We start from the raw sequence: 17424 nt of genomic DNA on the forward strand, positions 1-17424 counted from the left end.
CATGGACATAAAAATGGCAACAATAGACACTGGGCACTGTTAGATGGGGGCAGGAGGAAGGGGAGCAAGGGTTGAAAAACTAACTGTTGTGTACTATGTCCAGTACTTAGGTGACAGAACCAATCATACCCCAAACCTCAGCATCAGGCAGTATACCTGTGTAACAAACCTGCACGTGTATCTCCTGAATGTAAAGTAAAACTGGAAATTATTTAAAATAAAATAAAATATAGCTTAAAATATCAAAGAAGAGACTGATTCACATGTAAATGACGGACAGTAGGCCCTTTCATTGAATACTTTATTAGGAAAAAGGGAAAACAGAGTTAGGTGAGGTTGATGACTAAACCTCATCATCAAGGTTAGTTTCAGGTGAGGCTGAAACTAAACTCACCGATTTTGTCAGAGATCGTAGTGACCTTATATGTTAGTTTCTGCCATATAAAATAATGTTTTTCTTAAACTTTAAAAAATAAAGTGCTGTATATTAAAATAGTAGCTAATATTTGAGAGAGAGTAAGTTGTAGCTAGCTATACTTGCTTTTTGTAATAATGAGAGATAGTATTTTACTTGGTATAAAAAACTACAAATAGTGTTCAGTTTAAATGATTTAGGATTGTATTAATAATTATTTCTTAATATTTTAATATGACTAGTATTTCATGTCGTGTGTATTGCAAGCTATTCATATTTTTATAGAAACATATTTCTGATTTACAGGTTTTTTGCCTTATTGGTTATGTTCCATCACTTATTCTGTTCACTTATATTGCTTCTTTCACCTTTAAGAAAATTTTAAATACCAAAGAATTTTGGTCATTTGTCTATTCTGTGGTAAGTCACATTTTACATTATTTCAACTTTCCATAGCAGTTTAATTAAAAGTCACGAATTCTTCCTGATTATACTAAAAATGTTACATGTCTTTTGTAAGTGCAGAATTTAGGTAGATAATTGGGAGCTTCTTTTTGTGTGTACATTTGTCTTCTGAATCATCCTTTCCACCTAGGAACAATATGGAAGACATTTAGCAACTAGTGTATCAAGGACACTAGCTACAAACAAGTGATACTCTTGTTGCTTGCTGGCTAAATATCGTCTCTAGTTTCATGTTTTATTAGAGGATTGAAAAAATAGTTTAATGCTTAGACACCAATTTGTAAGTCAGTTTGTATGAAGTTTGTAAGCACTTCGTCACTTGTTTATTTTTTTCTTTAGACAGCGTTGGCTTGTGTTGCAATCACTGAAATAACTTTCTTTATGGGATACACAATTGCAACTATTCTTCATTATGCCTTTTGTATCATCATTCCAATCTATCCACTTCTAGGTTGCCTGATTTCTTTCATAAAGGTAATTCTGCTAAATATTTTAATATGTTAAAAAACATAAATAAATATGGTCTGAATTGGGGATGTTAGTTCTTGTACAGAAAATAGTAAAATGCATCAGGCTAATGGCTACTGCTTGATTTAGATATTATTAATGCAACATAAATTATTGTAAGCTCTTGTTAAACTGTAAATTCTCAAAGGAAAAGGGCTATGTTCATTACAGGTTCTCTGATGCTCAAAATGATGTATATAATTAGAAGTGTGACATGATTTCAGTCAGTATTTGTTTTTAGGAGTTTATCGGTGATTAAATAATGTATTTTACTATAAAGGGATGAGAAAGAATAAAGTGTAAGAGATTTTCTACAAGAAAAAATGGAGACAAAAGCCAGATTCATTTTATTAAGGCTGGATAATTAAGAAGGTGCATAAAAAGTTAAGCATGTTACGTAACGCTAGCTAATCTGTATTTCAATGGGGAGTACCTTTCATTTACTGAATGTGTTCACTTTAATATACTTAGCCTTTTACATGTTATTAATTCTATTTAATTACAGTTGTGTCTTTCTTAGAAGCAAAAACAAAGTTTTTGTGTTTGATTATATTTTATGAAGCTGACAATAAATGAATGATACAGAGATAGAAAATAAGTGAAGAATTTGCTAAAAAATAATTCTGCTTTGGTTTGTATTAAAATTTATTTTTAATTATCTTTATCATGTCAAGTATGAAAAAGGTTGTGATTATTTCTTTTGGTAATGGCAAGGAACTTGACGTCTTAGTTCCATTGGCAAAGGAAAAAACTACAACAAATCTTTTAGTCATGAGCTGCTACATGTTTTTCTTTTAGCCTTACCTGCAGTGTGTACTGTGGATTTTAATTTTGGAACATTTCCAGCACTCCAAAAAGAAACTTTGTACCCATTTACAGTCACTTTCTTATCCCTACTTCCATAGCCCCCAGACTTAGGTAACTACTAATCTACTTTCTGTTTCTGTCAGATTGGCCTATTCTGAACACTTTATATAACCGGACAATGGAAATATGCTTTGGAAAACTTCAGTCAAAAGACCAATGATACTCTTAAATCCTTACATTTAACTTTTATATCTGTTTGCTTTTTACCATAGTTGGTTGGCATGTTATTTTAATGTTGGAAAATCATCAGATTTGCCAGATAACATCTTTTAAAAATTGCTGGGATTTGGGCTCTATAATTAGTATCTAGCATATGGTTTTACACTTAGTATAATGTTTGGAAGGTTCATCATGTAGTCGCGTGCAGCAGTACTTCATTACCTTTTTATTTTTTCTGAGTAATATTACATTGTATGTACATTGTACACTGCACTTTATATATGTCAATACTACACTTTATTTATATCAATGAGTTGCTTTTACTTTTCAGCTATTATGAACTATGTTGCTATGAACATTTGTATACAACTTTTTGTATGGACATATATTTTCTTTTTTTTTTTTTTTTTTTTTTTGAGACGGAATCTCGCTCTGTCGCCCAGGCTGGAGTGCAGTGGCGCGATCTCAGCTCACTGCAAGCTCCGCCTCCGGGTTCACGCCATTCTCCTGCCTCAGCCTCCCGAGTAGCTGGGACTACAGGCGCCCACAACCGCGCCCGGCTAATTTTTTGTATTTTTAGTAGAGACGGGGTTTCACCGTGGTCTCGATCTCCTGACCTTGTGATCCGCCCGCCTCGGCCTCCCAAAGTGCTGGGATTACAGGCGTGAGCCACTGCGCCCGGCCTGGACATATATTTTCATTTCTCTTGGGTGGATACCTAGAAATGGGATTGCTGTGTCATTTGAGGAATTGCCAGACTGTTTCTAAAGTGGTAATATCATTTTACACTGCCGCTAGGAATGTTTTAGGGTTCTGTTTTTTCCACATCCTTGCCAATGCTTGTTATTGTTTGTCTTTTTTACATATTCTTCCAAATATATTAGCTAATTTGTTTTTACTTTTTCTTCTGTCCAGCCTTGCTTATATGATTCATCACTTTATTATCATTTCAGCATCCTCAACTTTTGTCTTTTTGACCTGTCCACTAAAAATTATAATTATTGGTGAATTTAATTATATGCTGGAAAAAATAACATAAAAGTTCCATTTAATAATACTACATATTTATTCCATATAAATTCAGCTGGATTTTTTAAAAAAATGATTTTAGATCTGGGGGTAAATGTGCATGTTTGTTAGCTGGGTATATTGCATACTGATGGGAATTGGGCTTCTAGTGTAACATTACCCAAATAGTGAACATTGTACCTCATAGTTAGTTTTTCAACCCTCATCCCTGCCCGCTTTTGAAGTCCATAGTTGTGATGTTTCCATGTTTATGTTCATGTGTATCCACTGATAAGTGAGAACATGTTGTATTTGATTGTCTTTTTATAAGTGATTACTTATAAGTGAAAACATGTAGTATTTGATTGTCTGTTTCCAAATTACCTCACTTAGGATAATGGCCTCCAGTTCCATCTATGTTGCTGTAAAGAACATAATTTCATTCTTTTTATGGCTGTATAGTATTCCACGGTGTATATATACCATATGTTTTTTGTCCAGTCAACTGTTGATGGACTCTTAGGTTGGTTCTATGACTTTGCTATTGTGAATAGTACCATGATGAACATATGAGTGCAGGTGTCTTTTTTATGTAATGATTTTTTTTTTCCTTTGGGTATGTACTCAGTAGTAAGATTGCTGGGTTGAATGGTAGTTATATTTTAATACTGTTTGGAAATATATCACATTTTCCTAGTTAGCGCCTTCTTATCTCTTTCTTTTCAGTAGTTATCCAAAGCTTTCTCTTTATTCCTCATATTCCTCAAATCACCTTCCTGCATCTCAGTAAATAATCTTGTCATTTATCTCAGAAAATAGAAGCACTTAATTATAAGTTATAAATTTCTACAAACTTACTCACATCTTCCATCATTTTTGCCTTTTCCCCATCCTAGAGGAAGTAGCAGCCCATCCTATTATCCAGGTCTTCATTTATTCTATATACTTGGAATATTGCTCAATTTTCCTTTTCTCTTTTTCTCTTTCCTTTCTGGATCTCAATGGTGTATTTTTTGTGGGGTTGGGGAGGGTCACCTTTCTTCCATATATGAAAGAACCCATGGATCTCATTTGAACATGAATCCATCTCTAATTCCTATTCTATATCTCTCTCTCTTTTCATAGCCCAAATCCTTCTATCTCCAGTTACTCACCTTCCATCTACTCCTATAACTCCCTGCAATCTGAATTTTCCCTTACCTTTCCATTGATACTATTTTCAATAAGATAACTAAAGATTTTGTCTTTTAATTGTTTAATAGGCTCAACTTATTTAACTAATCTGCAGCCTTTAATATGATTGACATTGTTCTCCTTACACATTTTTCTTTTCTTTTTTTTTGAGATGGAATCTCAATCTGTCATCCAGGCTGGAGTGCAGTGTCGTGATCTCAGCTCACTGCAGCCTTCACCTCCCAGGTTCAAACGATTCTCCTGCCTCAGCCTTCCAAGTAGCTGGGATTACAGGCATGTGCCACCAAACCCGGTTACTTTTTTATTTTCTTTTTTAGTACAGACAGGGTTTCTCCATGGTGGCTAGGCTGGTCTCAAACTCCTGACCTCAACTGATCTGCATGCCTTGGCCTCTTAAAGTGCCTGGATTACAGGCAGGAGCCACATTTTTCTTATTCTTTGTTTTCCATTATGTCTTCTCCTGTTTGCCTCTATACTTCAACATTGCCTTTGCAAGCACTTCATACACTGTCTATCCCTAAATATGGTGTTACTGTGGGTTCTGACATCAACCCTCTACATCTACCCTTTCTGGGCAATTTCATTTATACTCGGGTTGTAAATTTTTTGAGGGCAAGGTTCATGTTTTTTCATCTTTCTTTCTGTGTAATAATACCTGACACCTACTAGTCATAAATAATATTGTTGAATAAATGAATGCGTTTAGGTAATATCATCCAAATGCTATCAGTCATTCAAAAATAATGCTTGTGGCTGGGCATGGTGGCTTGAACCTGTAATCCCAGCACTTTGGGAGGCCGAGGCAGGTGGATCACCTGAGGCCAGGAGTTTGAGACCAGCCTGGGCAACATGGTAAAACCCTGTCTCTACTAAAAATACAAAAATGAGCTGGGCGTGGTGGCGCATGCCTGTAATCCTAGCTACTCAGGAGGCCGAGGCAGGAGAATCGCCTGAACCCAGGAGACAGAGGTTATAGTGAGCTGAGATCTCACCACTTCACTCCAGCCTGGGCAACAGAGTGAGACCGTGTCTCAAAAAAAAAAAAAAAAAAAAAGAAAAGGAAAAATATCACTTGTAATTCCACCTTTCAGAGATAATCCTAGATCTTATGTTAGTGTATTTTTTCAGTCTTTTCTCTACCTAGTATCTGAATTTCTTACTATTTTAATTATTTGAAAACCTACTGTCTTTATATATTTATTATATATATGTAGAAACCTTTCAACGAAGTCCAAAAATAGGAAGCTTCCAGAACCACCAAACAATGAGGATGAAGATGAAGATGTCAAAGCTGAAAGACTAAAGGTCAAAGAGCTGATGAGTTGCCAATGTTGTGAGGAGGTAATTTATTCTTTATGGCTAAGTCATAGTAAATATGAAATGATCAATTCCCAGTATGTAGAAATTAATCTGAAAAATATTTTTCTTTGCATATGAAGCAATCTGAAAAAAATCTTTCTTGGAAAAAAAAAATACTTTGTTTACTTACTTTTGAATAAGTCAGGATTTCAGTCACAAATGGATATTTATTTGTACAGTATCCCCTTATTAGCCAATATAATTTTTGTAATATGGACATGAGGTATGTGCTGCCTGTCATTTCATGATAGGTTTCATAACTTTCTTTTTAAATACAATTTTTCTTATTAGAAACCATCCATTATGGTCAGCAATTTGCATAAAGAATATGATGACAAGAAAGATTTTCTTCTTTCAAGAAAAGTAAAGAAAGTGGCAACTAAATACATCTCTTTCTGTGTGAAAAAAGGCTGGTATTTAATTTTTTTTTACATAACTTTTCTGGAAGAGTAATTTCCACTTTTAGTATGATTGGATTATGAGTTGTTTTTCTTTCAATTCCTTTAGGAGAGATCTTAGGACTGCTGGGTCCAAATGGTGCTGGCAAAAGCACAATTATTAATATTCTGGTTGGTGATACTGAACCAACTTCAGGCCAGGTATGATATATAAGAGTATAGGATATGTTGAATGTGATTTATCTTTTTAATTAACAAACCTTTAATGACAAATTAGGATTTGATATTTAATTTTTATGTATATTTTTAGCATTTTTTATACAGCTTGATCAAATTATGATCTTTTGGGTTATCTGTAAAAATAATGTGCATGGTGAAATTTTCAGACACATGTAGACACACACATATATACAGTATTTCTGCTTTTGCAGTGCTTATATGCATGAGTTATTTGCCAACTTAATGGAAGACAATTTTATTAGCTGCAGGAGATGTGGGAGCTTGTTTTGACCTGCCATCAGCTAGTCTTTTATTATAAGCATGTCACTCACCACTTTGTGGATACTTCAAAAAACTACCTTGATCCCATTTCCTGCTTCTCTCCCCTTGCTTACTTTGTGTCAGCCACACTAACTCATTGCTTTCCTGGAAAATGCCCGGCATATTGCCCAAGATGTTTCCTTTGTTTGGCTATACCTCCTTATACCCTAGAAATATATTCACTTATCTCTTTGGCTCAACTGTCACTTTCCAGTGAAGCTCCCTGATCATTAGAATTACATCTTGCTGAGGCCAGGCGCGGTGGCTCACGCCTGTAATCCCAGCACTTTGGGAGGCCAAGGTGGGCGGGTCACAAGGTCAGGAGATCAAGACCATCCTTGGCTAACATGGTGAAACCCCGTCTCTACTAAAAATGCAAAAAAATTAGCCGGGCGTGGTGGCGGGCGCCTGTAGTCCCACCTACTCGGGAGGCTGAGGCAGGAGAATGATGTGAACCCGGGAGGTGGAGCTTGCAGTGAGCCGAGATCGCGCCACTGCACTCCAACCTGGGCGACTGAGTGAGACTCCGTCTCAAAAAAAAAAAGAATTACATCTTGCTTTTTCATCCAACTCTGTATTACTCTTTCTGACCATGTCTCTGAACTCTGACTTACCTATATATGTCCTCCCATCATCAAACATCAAAAAGGAGTAAAAAATCTGACTGGGTTCTGTGGTTCACTTAATCCCAGCACTTTGGGAGGCTGAGGCAGGAGGATTGCTTGAGCTCAGGAATTCAAGACTAGCCTGGGCAACACAGTGAGACCTTGTCTCTGCTAAATTCAAAAAAGAAAACAAAATAGCCTGGCATGGTGGCGCTTGTTTGTAGTCTCAGTTACTTAGCAACAACAACAACAATAATAATAATAATAATAATGATAAAGGAGTACAAATCTGACTTGATATTACTCTGGCTGTAGGAAGGGGTTTTAATTAATGTACTTGCCACTCCCTTCACAATGCAAATTAAGCAAAATAGTAAAAATTGGTTTGTGTTTCTATAGGTATTTTTAGGAGATTATTCTTCAGAGACAAATGAAGATGATGATTCACTGAAGTGTATGGGTTACTGTCCTCAGATAAACCCTTTGTGGCCAGATACTACATTGCAGGAACATTTTGAAATTTATGGAGCTGTAAAAGGAATGAGTGCAAATGACATGAAAGAAGTCATAAGTCGGTAAAATAATTGTCTTTAGATTCCTTTCGTTACTTAGAAAGGTTTACGTTTCATATTTTTAAAATTTCATAACAAGCATTTCTGTGGACAATGATTTTTATAGAAAATGTTTATTTTTCATATATTCTTTATGATATATGAAAATATATTGATAGCTATAAATTATGATAGTTATAAAAAGGTCATTTTTCTATTTCTAGTTACAGGATGAATATACCTGTAGATGTCATGAAACTTACTTTAATTGAAAGTGAACCATTTTATCAAGATATTAATTTATTTAAAATGACGTAAATTGGAGACTTTTGCCCTTACCTACTTATAATAAGCTTCAACTGAGTAACTATTCTAGAGAAAACAACATCAGGGATCACACCCAGTTGATATTTGTGTTTATATATGTCATGGTGCTCTCATTTTGTAATGTTCATTTTGCAGAATAACAAATGCACTTGATTTAAAAGAACATCTTCAGAAAACTGTAAAGAAACTACCTGCAGGAATCAAACGAAAGGTACTTTCATTAAACACCAAATAATGTCTGTATTTTTTTATTGATAGTTTAGTACCTGATACTGTCTTGATAGATTCCTTATAGTGAACCTTTGTTAATTCCCCACCCATCTTTTTCTTTCCATGTAGTTGTGTTTTGCTCTAAGTATGCTAGGGAATCCTCAGATTACTTTGCTAGATGAACCATCTACAGGTATGGATCCCAAAGCCAAACAACATATGTGGTGAGTATGGTGCTTGTGACACAGTACATCATACTTCAGAAAAGAACAGTTTCTTTTATTATATTAGTTTTATGTTGTATGTACATCTTGATTTTAAATCCTATTCAAAGGATACAATAGTAATTAAAAATTAGATTTAGAGATTTCCTTAAGCTTTTGAAACTTTGCCGTATTTTTCATGAAGTGTTCATAATATTTTACATATTCCGAAACAGAAATAAGCATATGAATCATTATTAAAATAAAGAGTTCTAGTGTTCTGAATAGTTTTTAAGTTTTTTTCTGGTCATTCAGCATACAAATGATCTTTCCCATAATAATGGTGTCTTGAATTTATGTTGGGACTCTTTCTAGTACAGTCGTACATTGCCTAATGACAGAGATACATTCTGAGAAAGGCATTTTTGTCATTGTGCAAACATAATAGAGTGTACTTATATAAATCTCTGGGTGGTTATAACCTACTACACACCTAGACTATATGGTACAGCCTGTTACTCCTAGGCTATAAATCTGTAGAGCATGTCACTGCACTGAATATTGTAGGCAGTTGTAACACACTGGTAAGTATTTGTGTATCTAGACATATCTAAACATGGAAAAGATACAGTAAAAATACAGTATTATAATCTTACGGGATCGTGGTTGGAAATGTGTTTCATCATTGACTGAAATGTCATTTATGCAGTGCATGTAAATTACTAATTAGTTGAACAACTCTTTTTTCTTTTTACTTTTTTTGAGACAGAGTGTTGTTCTGTTGCCCAAGCTGGAGTGCAGTGGTGCCATCTTGGCTCACTGCAACCTCTGCTTCCCCGGCTCAAGCAATTCTCCTGCCTCAGCCTTCCAAGTAGCTGGGACTACAGGCAAGAGCCACCACGCCCAGCTAACTTTTTGTATTTTTAGTAAAGACAGGGTTTCACCATGTTGGCCAGGCTGTTCCTGAACTCCTGACCTCAGGTGATCCGCCCCTTCATCCTCCCAAAGTGCTGGGATTACAGGTATGAGCCACAGTGCCTGGTCTTGAACAACTCTTTAAGCCTCGACTTCCATGTCTATAAATTGTAAGGTTTGGTTTGGATGCATGTTAAAGTTTTCTTATGATTCAAAGCCTGTTTTGGTTATACCAAGAAAAGGCATCAATTTAAAAATTTATTTATTGTCATACTTTTAGCCCATATTAACATTTGGAATCATAGAGTTTTTTTCCATTTGATAGGCTTTCAAAATGAAGGGAAAATAAATTAGAATATAAAAGTCATGGCTGGGCGCAGTAGCTCACGCCTGTAATGCCAGCACTTTGGGAGGCCAAGGCAGGCAGATCACGAGGTCAGGAGATAGAGACCATCCTGGCCAACATGGTGAAACCCCATCTCTACTAAAAATATAAAAATTAGCCAGGCATGGTGACAAGCACCTGTAATCCCAGCTACTTGGGAGGCTGAGGCAGGAGAATGGTATGAATCCGGGAGGTGGAGCTTGCAGTGAGCCGAGATAGTGCCACTGCACTCCAGCCTGGGGGACAGAGCGAGACTCCATCTCAAAAAGAAAAAAAAGAATATAAAAGTCACAGTTGGGCAGAATGTAATATCCATAGCAATTGATGTTTGGTAAGTTTTAATTAACTTAATTAACCAACCAGTTGGATTTTTAAAAACCCATGTTTTTTAATAAGCAGATGTGTTCCTCTCTTTTTATTTCATTTATGTTTTATAGGCGAGCGATTCGAACTGCATTTAAAAACAAAAAGCGGGCTGCTATTCTGACCACTCATTATATGGAGGAGGCAGAGGCTGTCTGTGATCGAGTAGCTATCATGGTGTCTGGGCAGTTAAGGTCGATGTCTAAATAGCATGCCATTTAGGGGAAGAGGGTGGGGGCTGGATTTTGAATGTCATCATTTCAAAAACATGGCAATAGTTAGTAATTTAAATGTTAAATATTTTAGTTTTTGAGTTAGCTTTTTATAGGTTGACTTGGAAGTATGTTGAATTTGTTTAAAATGTGGCTATCTACTTTGAATTTGAATTTACTTAATATTTCAATAACTTGGAATATTATTTTTAGGCATAGTACTTGTTATTTTAAAAAGTTGTTATATATTGGATTAATTATATAACAAAAATGTGGAATAAATATGTGAGTTTCTACTTACATAATAATTGAGTAAAGAAATAAATGTGAGAGAAGAGGTGTATCTTCCTTACAGAACAACTCCAAATAATATATGTAGATAATAACCACTTCAAGGGAGGGGGCTTAATCTCCTATCCCCCAGGTTTGGATGGGACTTAGCCAGTTTCTTGTAAAAAATAAACTACAGAAGAAGGAAAATAGTAACTTCACAGTTGAGAAAGCTGGCAAATACTACCTTAACTAAACAATGTTGTGCAGATATCATGTATTCACTGATATGATATGATGGAAAAAGTACTACAGCTGTGTGGTATTCTCTCCAAAACCCATAACCCAAGTCTAGTCATGAGAAAAATATCAGACTAACCCAAACTGAGGGACCTTCTACCACACCAGTACTTCTCAAAACTGTCAAAATAATGAAAAAGAAAGAAAGAATAAGAAACTGTCACCCACAGTTAGAGACTAAGGTGACACGATAGCTAAGAACACTATGGTATACGGATAGACCTGGAATAAACAAAGGACACTAGTAGAAAATTGGTGAAATCTAAATAAAGTATGGAGTTCAGCGACAAGGAATATACCAATGTTGGTGTCTTAGTTGTGACGAATTTACCATGGAAATATAAGATGATAAGATTAGGGAAACTGAAACTGGATGAAGAGTGTATGGGAATGCTGTATTTTCTTTGTAATTTTTCTCTAAATGTAAAGGTATATTTTTTAAAAATGTAGTCATATGTGTGAGAAATTATTGTTTGAAGCTGTCATTTTATATCTGAGCTTTCTTTTAAAAAATTACTTCAGATGTATTGGAACAGTACAACATCTAAAGAGTAAATTTGGAAAAGGCTACTTTTTGGAAATTAAATTGAAGGACTGGATAGAAAACCTAGAAGTAGACCGCCTTCAAAGAGAAATTCAGTATATTTTCCCAAATGCAAGCCGTCAGGAAAGGTAAAATTTTAAAAATGTGGTTATATTTCTTTATAGAGCAAAGATTATAAAAAGTTTTTATATTAAGGATTAAGTGAAAAATCATCTTTTTATTCATAGACCATATATGTATATCTGTGTGTGTGAATATATATATATATATTTCATATATATGAAATATATGTCTGTAGATAGATAATTTTTATATATATATATATGTATCTGTATTATCACCAATACTGGACTAATGAAGTCTGATGGCTGGTGTTTTATATCTGCCTTAGTATTAGACTTTTCAATATTCAGTAGTATTTAAATTTTTTTAACATTTTTAGTAGCAATGAGAGTTGTTTTGCTTGAAAATATGTTATTTTAAACAATTTTCATCCGAATAAATATCAAAATAAATTATTACATTTAATTTTGAATTTTAAACATGTTGAACTTTAGCTTTAGAACACAATAGTAGTAATTTTTAATTTTTTTCCATATTTTATCTTTGTTTTCAGTTTTTCTTCTATTTTGGCTTATAAAATTCCTAAGGAAGATGTTCAGTCCCTTTCACAATCTTTTTTTAAGCTGGAAGAAGGTAAGTAGTATTTGAAAAACATTTATGTTGTAGCTTTCAAATTATGAAAGAATTTTATTTTAAAAGTTTAAAACTGGGGACTCAGTTTATTTTAGAAACTATGGCAGATAAGAAGATAACCTTTTATTCATTTAATCTAAGACACAGGTAAACACTAATGTCATAGGGATTTTGCTGATAAACTCTGTTGTAATGTAAACCTTTTACAATCTTTAGAGAGCATTGACACAGTTTATCACGTTACATCTATGAGAAGGGTCAGCCTAATTATCGAGTCTTCGGAATTAGTCCAGCATCAAGAGCTCTGAGTTTCTTGAATCTTTACTTCATACTGGCCCATAGAAGTAGCCACACTATCAATACTCCAGTGGCAAAGAGAATTCCGAGTGTAGGAGGGGTGGGCAGTCCCCAAAATTTTAAGGAAGCTTATAGAATCTTGGCATTTTAAAAATTAGTGGTATGTAGGATAAATATATATATGCTGGTGACAGTTGAAGGAGATCACCTCCTGGAAGAATCAGGTATTCATATGCAGATTATTTTATGGCATTTGTAAACTGTCAAACAACATATATTTATGTGTAAGGTTTATTATTAATAATTGTCAAAATAACTACAGGATTTTTATGATTATTCTTTATGTGATTGCTGAATATAGAACGATTTCCTGATACTGTATATATTCTTGTCACAGCTATGGATTAATGGGTGTTCTTTTGCAAAGAACACTAATTATTTTTGTATCTGTAATATATGTATTCACATAGTCAGGTAAAGTTCTGCTTTCCTGGCGATTTCTTTATGACCAAAGAGAACACCTGAACTACTTATGGAGAATTAAAGGAATGAATAGAATAACAGAAATTTGGTATTAACTTATATTGCAAAGGAATCTGAAATAAATACAGAAAAATTTATGGGCCGGGCATGATGGTTCACACCTATAATCTCAGCACTTTGGGAGGCTGAGGTGGGAGGATCCCCTAAGCCCATGGTTTGAGACCAGCCTGAACAACATAGTGAGAGCCTGTTTTTACAAAATAATTTTTAAAATTACCCAGGTATAGTGGCTTGTGCCTGCAGCCCAGCTACTCAGGAGGCTGAGGTGGGAGGATTGTTTGAGCCTGGGAGGTCGAGGCTGCAGTGAGCCATGACTGTATACTTGCTCTGTTGCCCAGACCACTGTATACCAGCCTGGGCAACAGAGCAAGACCTTGTCTTAAAAACAAAACCAAACAAACAAAAAACGGTTTATGGAGATAGGACCAATATCCAGAATCTAGTTCAAGAAGCCAGGATAGGCTACAGTGGAGTTGGAGAATGGAAGATAAGAGAGCAGGGATCAAAAGAAGACATGAAAAGAATCACCAGGAAAAAGATAATGGAGGAGAACTTAGAAAAAGTGAAATAAGACAAGTAACATTAAACATATAGTAATTAGAGCTATAGAGGAATTATAGGTGTGGGGAAGAGAAAGGAAGTAAGAGGGAAAAATAACTTGTTTTGGCAGCTTCAACTTTAAGTGAGTTGATGACAGAGATATTTTAAAATAGATAGTTAGCTACTTTGGTATGTATGGCCATTTTTTCAAATACTGATAAGTAAAATACCATTTTTGTATTTTAATAGCTAAACATGCTTTTGCCATTGAAGAATATAGCTTTTCTCAAGCAACACTGGAGCAGGTACTATAAAGTTAAATTTTTAAAAATTATTTTATAGAAGAAAGTATCTGATATTGATTGTTTTGGTTTATATTGGAGAGGGAGAGATATTGTAAACCAGCGACAAATTGTTACAGGATAATCTTAAACTTGCTATAATTTTAATCAACCATAGGTTCTTCACTTACTAATTTTTTGAATTTTATTTTCTAAATTGATATTATTTTAAATTGGCAAATCACACCGTTCATCAGGTACAGTGTGATGTTTTGATAAATCAAGCTAACTTCCATTTGCTTATTTTGAATATCTGTTTTTTCGTTTTGTAAAGAAAGTGTCATGATGGTGGTATTTCACATTAGTGTATTTGAAATTACACTGTTTAAGTAGTTATGAATTTTTTTAAAAAAATCTATTAATCTAAAGTAGTATTCATCTTTTCATGTAACTTTTGGAAATAACTTACTGTGTTTGAATAATGTTAATAAATTTCTTGATACTTGTTAAAATAACTAGATATAGCCGTGTACCATTTCTGATTTAGCTAAAAGTTCTTTGAGATACTTGAGATATAGAATACTGTATTCATTTATTTCTTTTCACCTAGGTTTTTGTAGAGCTCACTAAAGAACAAGAGGAGGAAGATAATAGTTGTGGAACTTTAAACAGTACACTTTGGTGGGAACGAACACAAGAAGACAGAGTAGTATTTTGAATGTGTGTTGTTCAGTCTGCTTACTGGGACTTATTTCTTCCTCACTTAATTTTAACTTTGGTTTAAAAAGTTTTTTCTTGGAATGGTAACTGGAGAACCATGAATGCACTTGAAATTTTTCTAAGCTCCTTCACTGAAATGCTGTGGTTGTGTGTTTTGCTTTTCTTTAAATAAAACTTATGTATAATTAAGTGAAACTGCATGTTTGTATTGAAGCATATTGAACTATATAGTTTTTATGTCATCTTTTTCACTTTTCAAAAACAGTGCTTCTGAATTTATGATTTAAAGGAATAGTAATAGAATAGTTTTGTTTTGAAGTTATTTTAAGTTTATGCCATCTTCTTAAATAAGTATGTAATGTTCCAATCTAAATAAAAAACGAATTCATAAATAATGCATAGAAAAGATACGTAAAGCAATGTGAAAGTTTCTTGCTTCTCCTTTTTAATTTCTAAAATACCCACTCTGAATGGAGGTTGTCATCCGTAAAAGCTAAAGAGTAAGCGCTAGGAAATCTCGATATAGAGGTTTGAGGAAAGTGATATCCACTAGGGGGCAGTCATTGATCATAGTAAATGAAATGAGACCTTGTTCTATTAAGATGATTTTAGACATAGGTAATTAGGTATGAGAAACTACATTTCTTTTATTTAAAGTAAAATTCAGAAGGTTTTAGTTATTATAATTAAAGGAAGACTGTGTGTAGAATCTTATGTAATAGTCTGACTCTGACTCTGTGGCTAGAATGACAGTTATCTATGGAGGTGGAAGAATTAAGCCATACCTTTTCCCTCATCACTCTTGGAACATATAAATTTTTTGTCATCTTCCTTGCAAAGGGCACATTTAATTTTGTTCTTGAATAAAATATTTTATTGGATATTTTTATTGATAAACTTTAGTGAATATCTTTCTCTTTTATAGAGTTTTAAGTAGATCAGTGTATAGATTTATTTAGTACCTTACCTCATTGACTTTGGAACATGTTGGGATATGAATAAACTCTTTCAAGGGTTAAATTAAGAATTGTAAGTGCAGTGCACCTAATTCTTTTTAATAAGAACCAGAATTTCATTATTTGATAGAGTTGAAGGCATGGCTAATATTTTCTTAGAAATACTTCCTTGTAGAACCCATGTATTGGCTAAAGGTATAAAATAGTGTAAATAATGCTAGTTGGCATTACATTTCAACCAAATGAAAGTATTAACTTCATAAAACAAATATATTGGGAGTGTGATTATTGTATAGAGAGACTTAACAACAACATCAATGACAGAAGGATTAAGGATTGAGTTACTTTAAATAAGCAAGCCCTTTCAATGGCATTATTAATTCTTTAATATAGGCAAAATTTAATGAACTTTTAGCTTTATTGTGTAATAAGACATCTGTGATTTTAGGCTCTAGCAGTGGATTTAAAAGTGTTCTTTCTTGGTACAAAGTACATGACTGATATTTTCCCCCATTGCTGGGGCAGTTGCTATACACTTTCCTAAAGTATATATAATGTTCACATAAGTACCCAGGGACCTCTTTTTTGGGATGTGCTTTTGAAATTATGTGTAACCTTGAATACTTAAGTTTAATAAAAGCCACAAAATGATATCTATTGTTTACTAAGGCAGTCACGAAAAAATATAGGTGTTTTTAGAACCTGACCATCCTAAGAATGAAGATAGAGCATGACTAATGTAGAAAATTATCTGCTTTTGCATGTAGATTTGGTAACTTTTACTTTACATTTGTGAATGTGTAATTGGTGCAAAGTAAAATTTTTTTCCTGCAAAGTGATAGTCACAATCATGTTATTAATTTTGTTCATTTAGTTACTTTGCTTTTAATGTATATGAATACATGCTCTTGTAAACAATTTTAAAAGACATTCAATTTTTTTTTTTTAGTTTTTATATACTCAGAATATATTTTGGTTATTAATTAAATTATATGTTCCCTTTTTCACAGTAACAAAATCTGACTCAGGAGTAATATAACTTAATTCTTAGGAAAACAAGGGTAAGTGAGCTGGAAAGCAAAGGAGACAAAAAGTCAAATATGATATTTATTTACAGTGTATAGTTCATGTTTCTGAACATATTAATTTTAAAATGTCTTAAATTACTGATCTCAAAACTTTTTTCTATATAAATACAGATAAATAAATAAATATACATGTTAGGCAAAAGCAACTTCACCAACCTTGTATTTCCCATCCATGGGCAAATTTTAAAAGGAGAGTAAAAGCTGAGCTTTACTGAGTGAGTGTTTGCTGACTAATAAGGCAAGAAAAAACATGATGAGTGTAGTTTACATCTTACTTTTGTGGGCTCTTAATTTTTTTTTCCAGTTTGTTCTCAGTAAAGACTGTGGGTTTTCTTTAAAATATTTTTTTCTTTTAAATTGGCACAAATTATCTTAGGTCAGTATTTTCATTTTAATCATTAAAACATGTTTAGAGTAATGTAATTCAACTATTTTAAGTGATTATGTTTCCAGAAATGGATTCTTTGGAGAGAAGGATGACTATCAGTTTTGGCCCTGTAAGGTCT

The 17424-nt window shown here is 33.7% G+C and overlaps 1 protein-coding gene across 1 annotated transcript in view; it reads left to right on the plus strand.

Annotated features, from left to right (window-relative positions):
* ABCA5 (ATP binding cassette subfamily A member 5) overlaps positions 1-15284 on the plus strand; it is a 77938-nt gene extending 62654 nt beyond the window's left edge. The window contains 14 exon segments of the mRNA XM_050762375.1: positions 722-835; positions 1220-1357; positions 1360-1417; positions 5817-5956; positions 6266-6383; positions 6482-6573; positions 7917-8092; positions 8531-8606; positions 8735-8829; positions 10546-10665; positions 11776-11925; positions 12414-12493; positions 14123-14178; positions 14765-15284. Coding sequence (XP_050618332.1) covers positions 722-835; positions 1220-1357; positions 1360-1417; positions 5817-5956; positions 6266-6383; positions 6482-6573; positions 7917-8092; positions 8531-8606; positions 8735-8829; positions 10546-10665; positions 11776-11925; positions 12414-12493; positions 14123-14178; positions 14765-14872 — 1521 coding nt within the window. The 3' untranslated portion in view covers positions 14873-15284.
* The last annotated feature ends 2140 nt before the right edge of the window (positions 15285-17424 follow it).

The sequence above is a fragment of the Macaca thibetana genome, chromosome 16 (assembly GCF_024542745.1).
Source record: "Macaca thibetana thibetana isolate TM-01 chromosome 16, ASM2454274v1, whole genome shotgun sequence".
Taxonomy (NCBI): Eukaryota; Metazoa; Chordata; class Mammalia; order Primates; family Cercopithecidae; genus Macaca; species Macaca thibetana.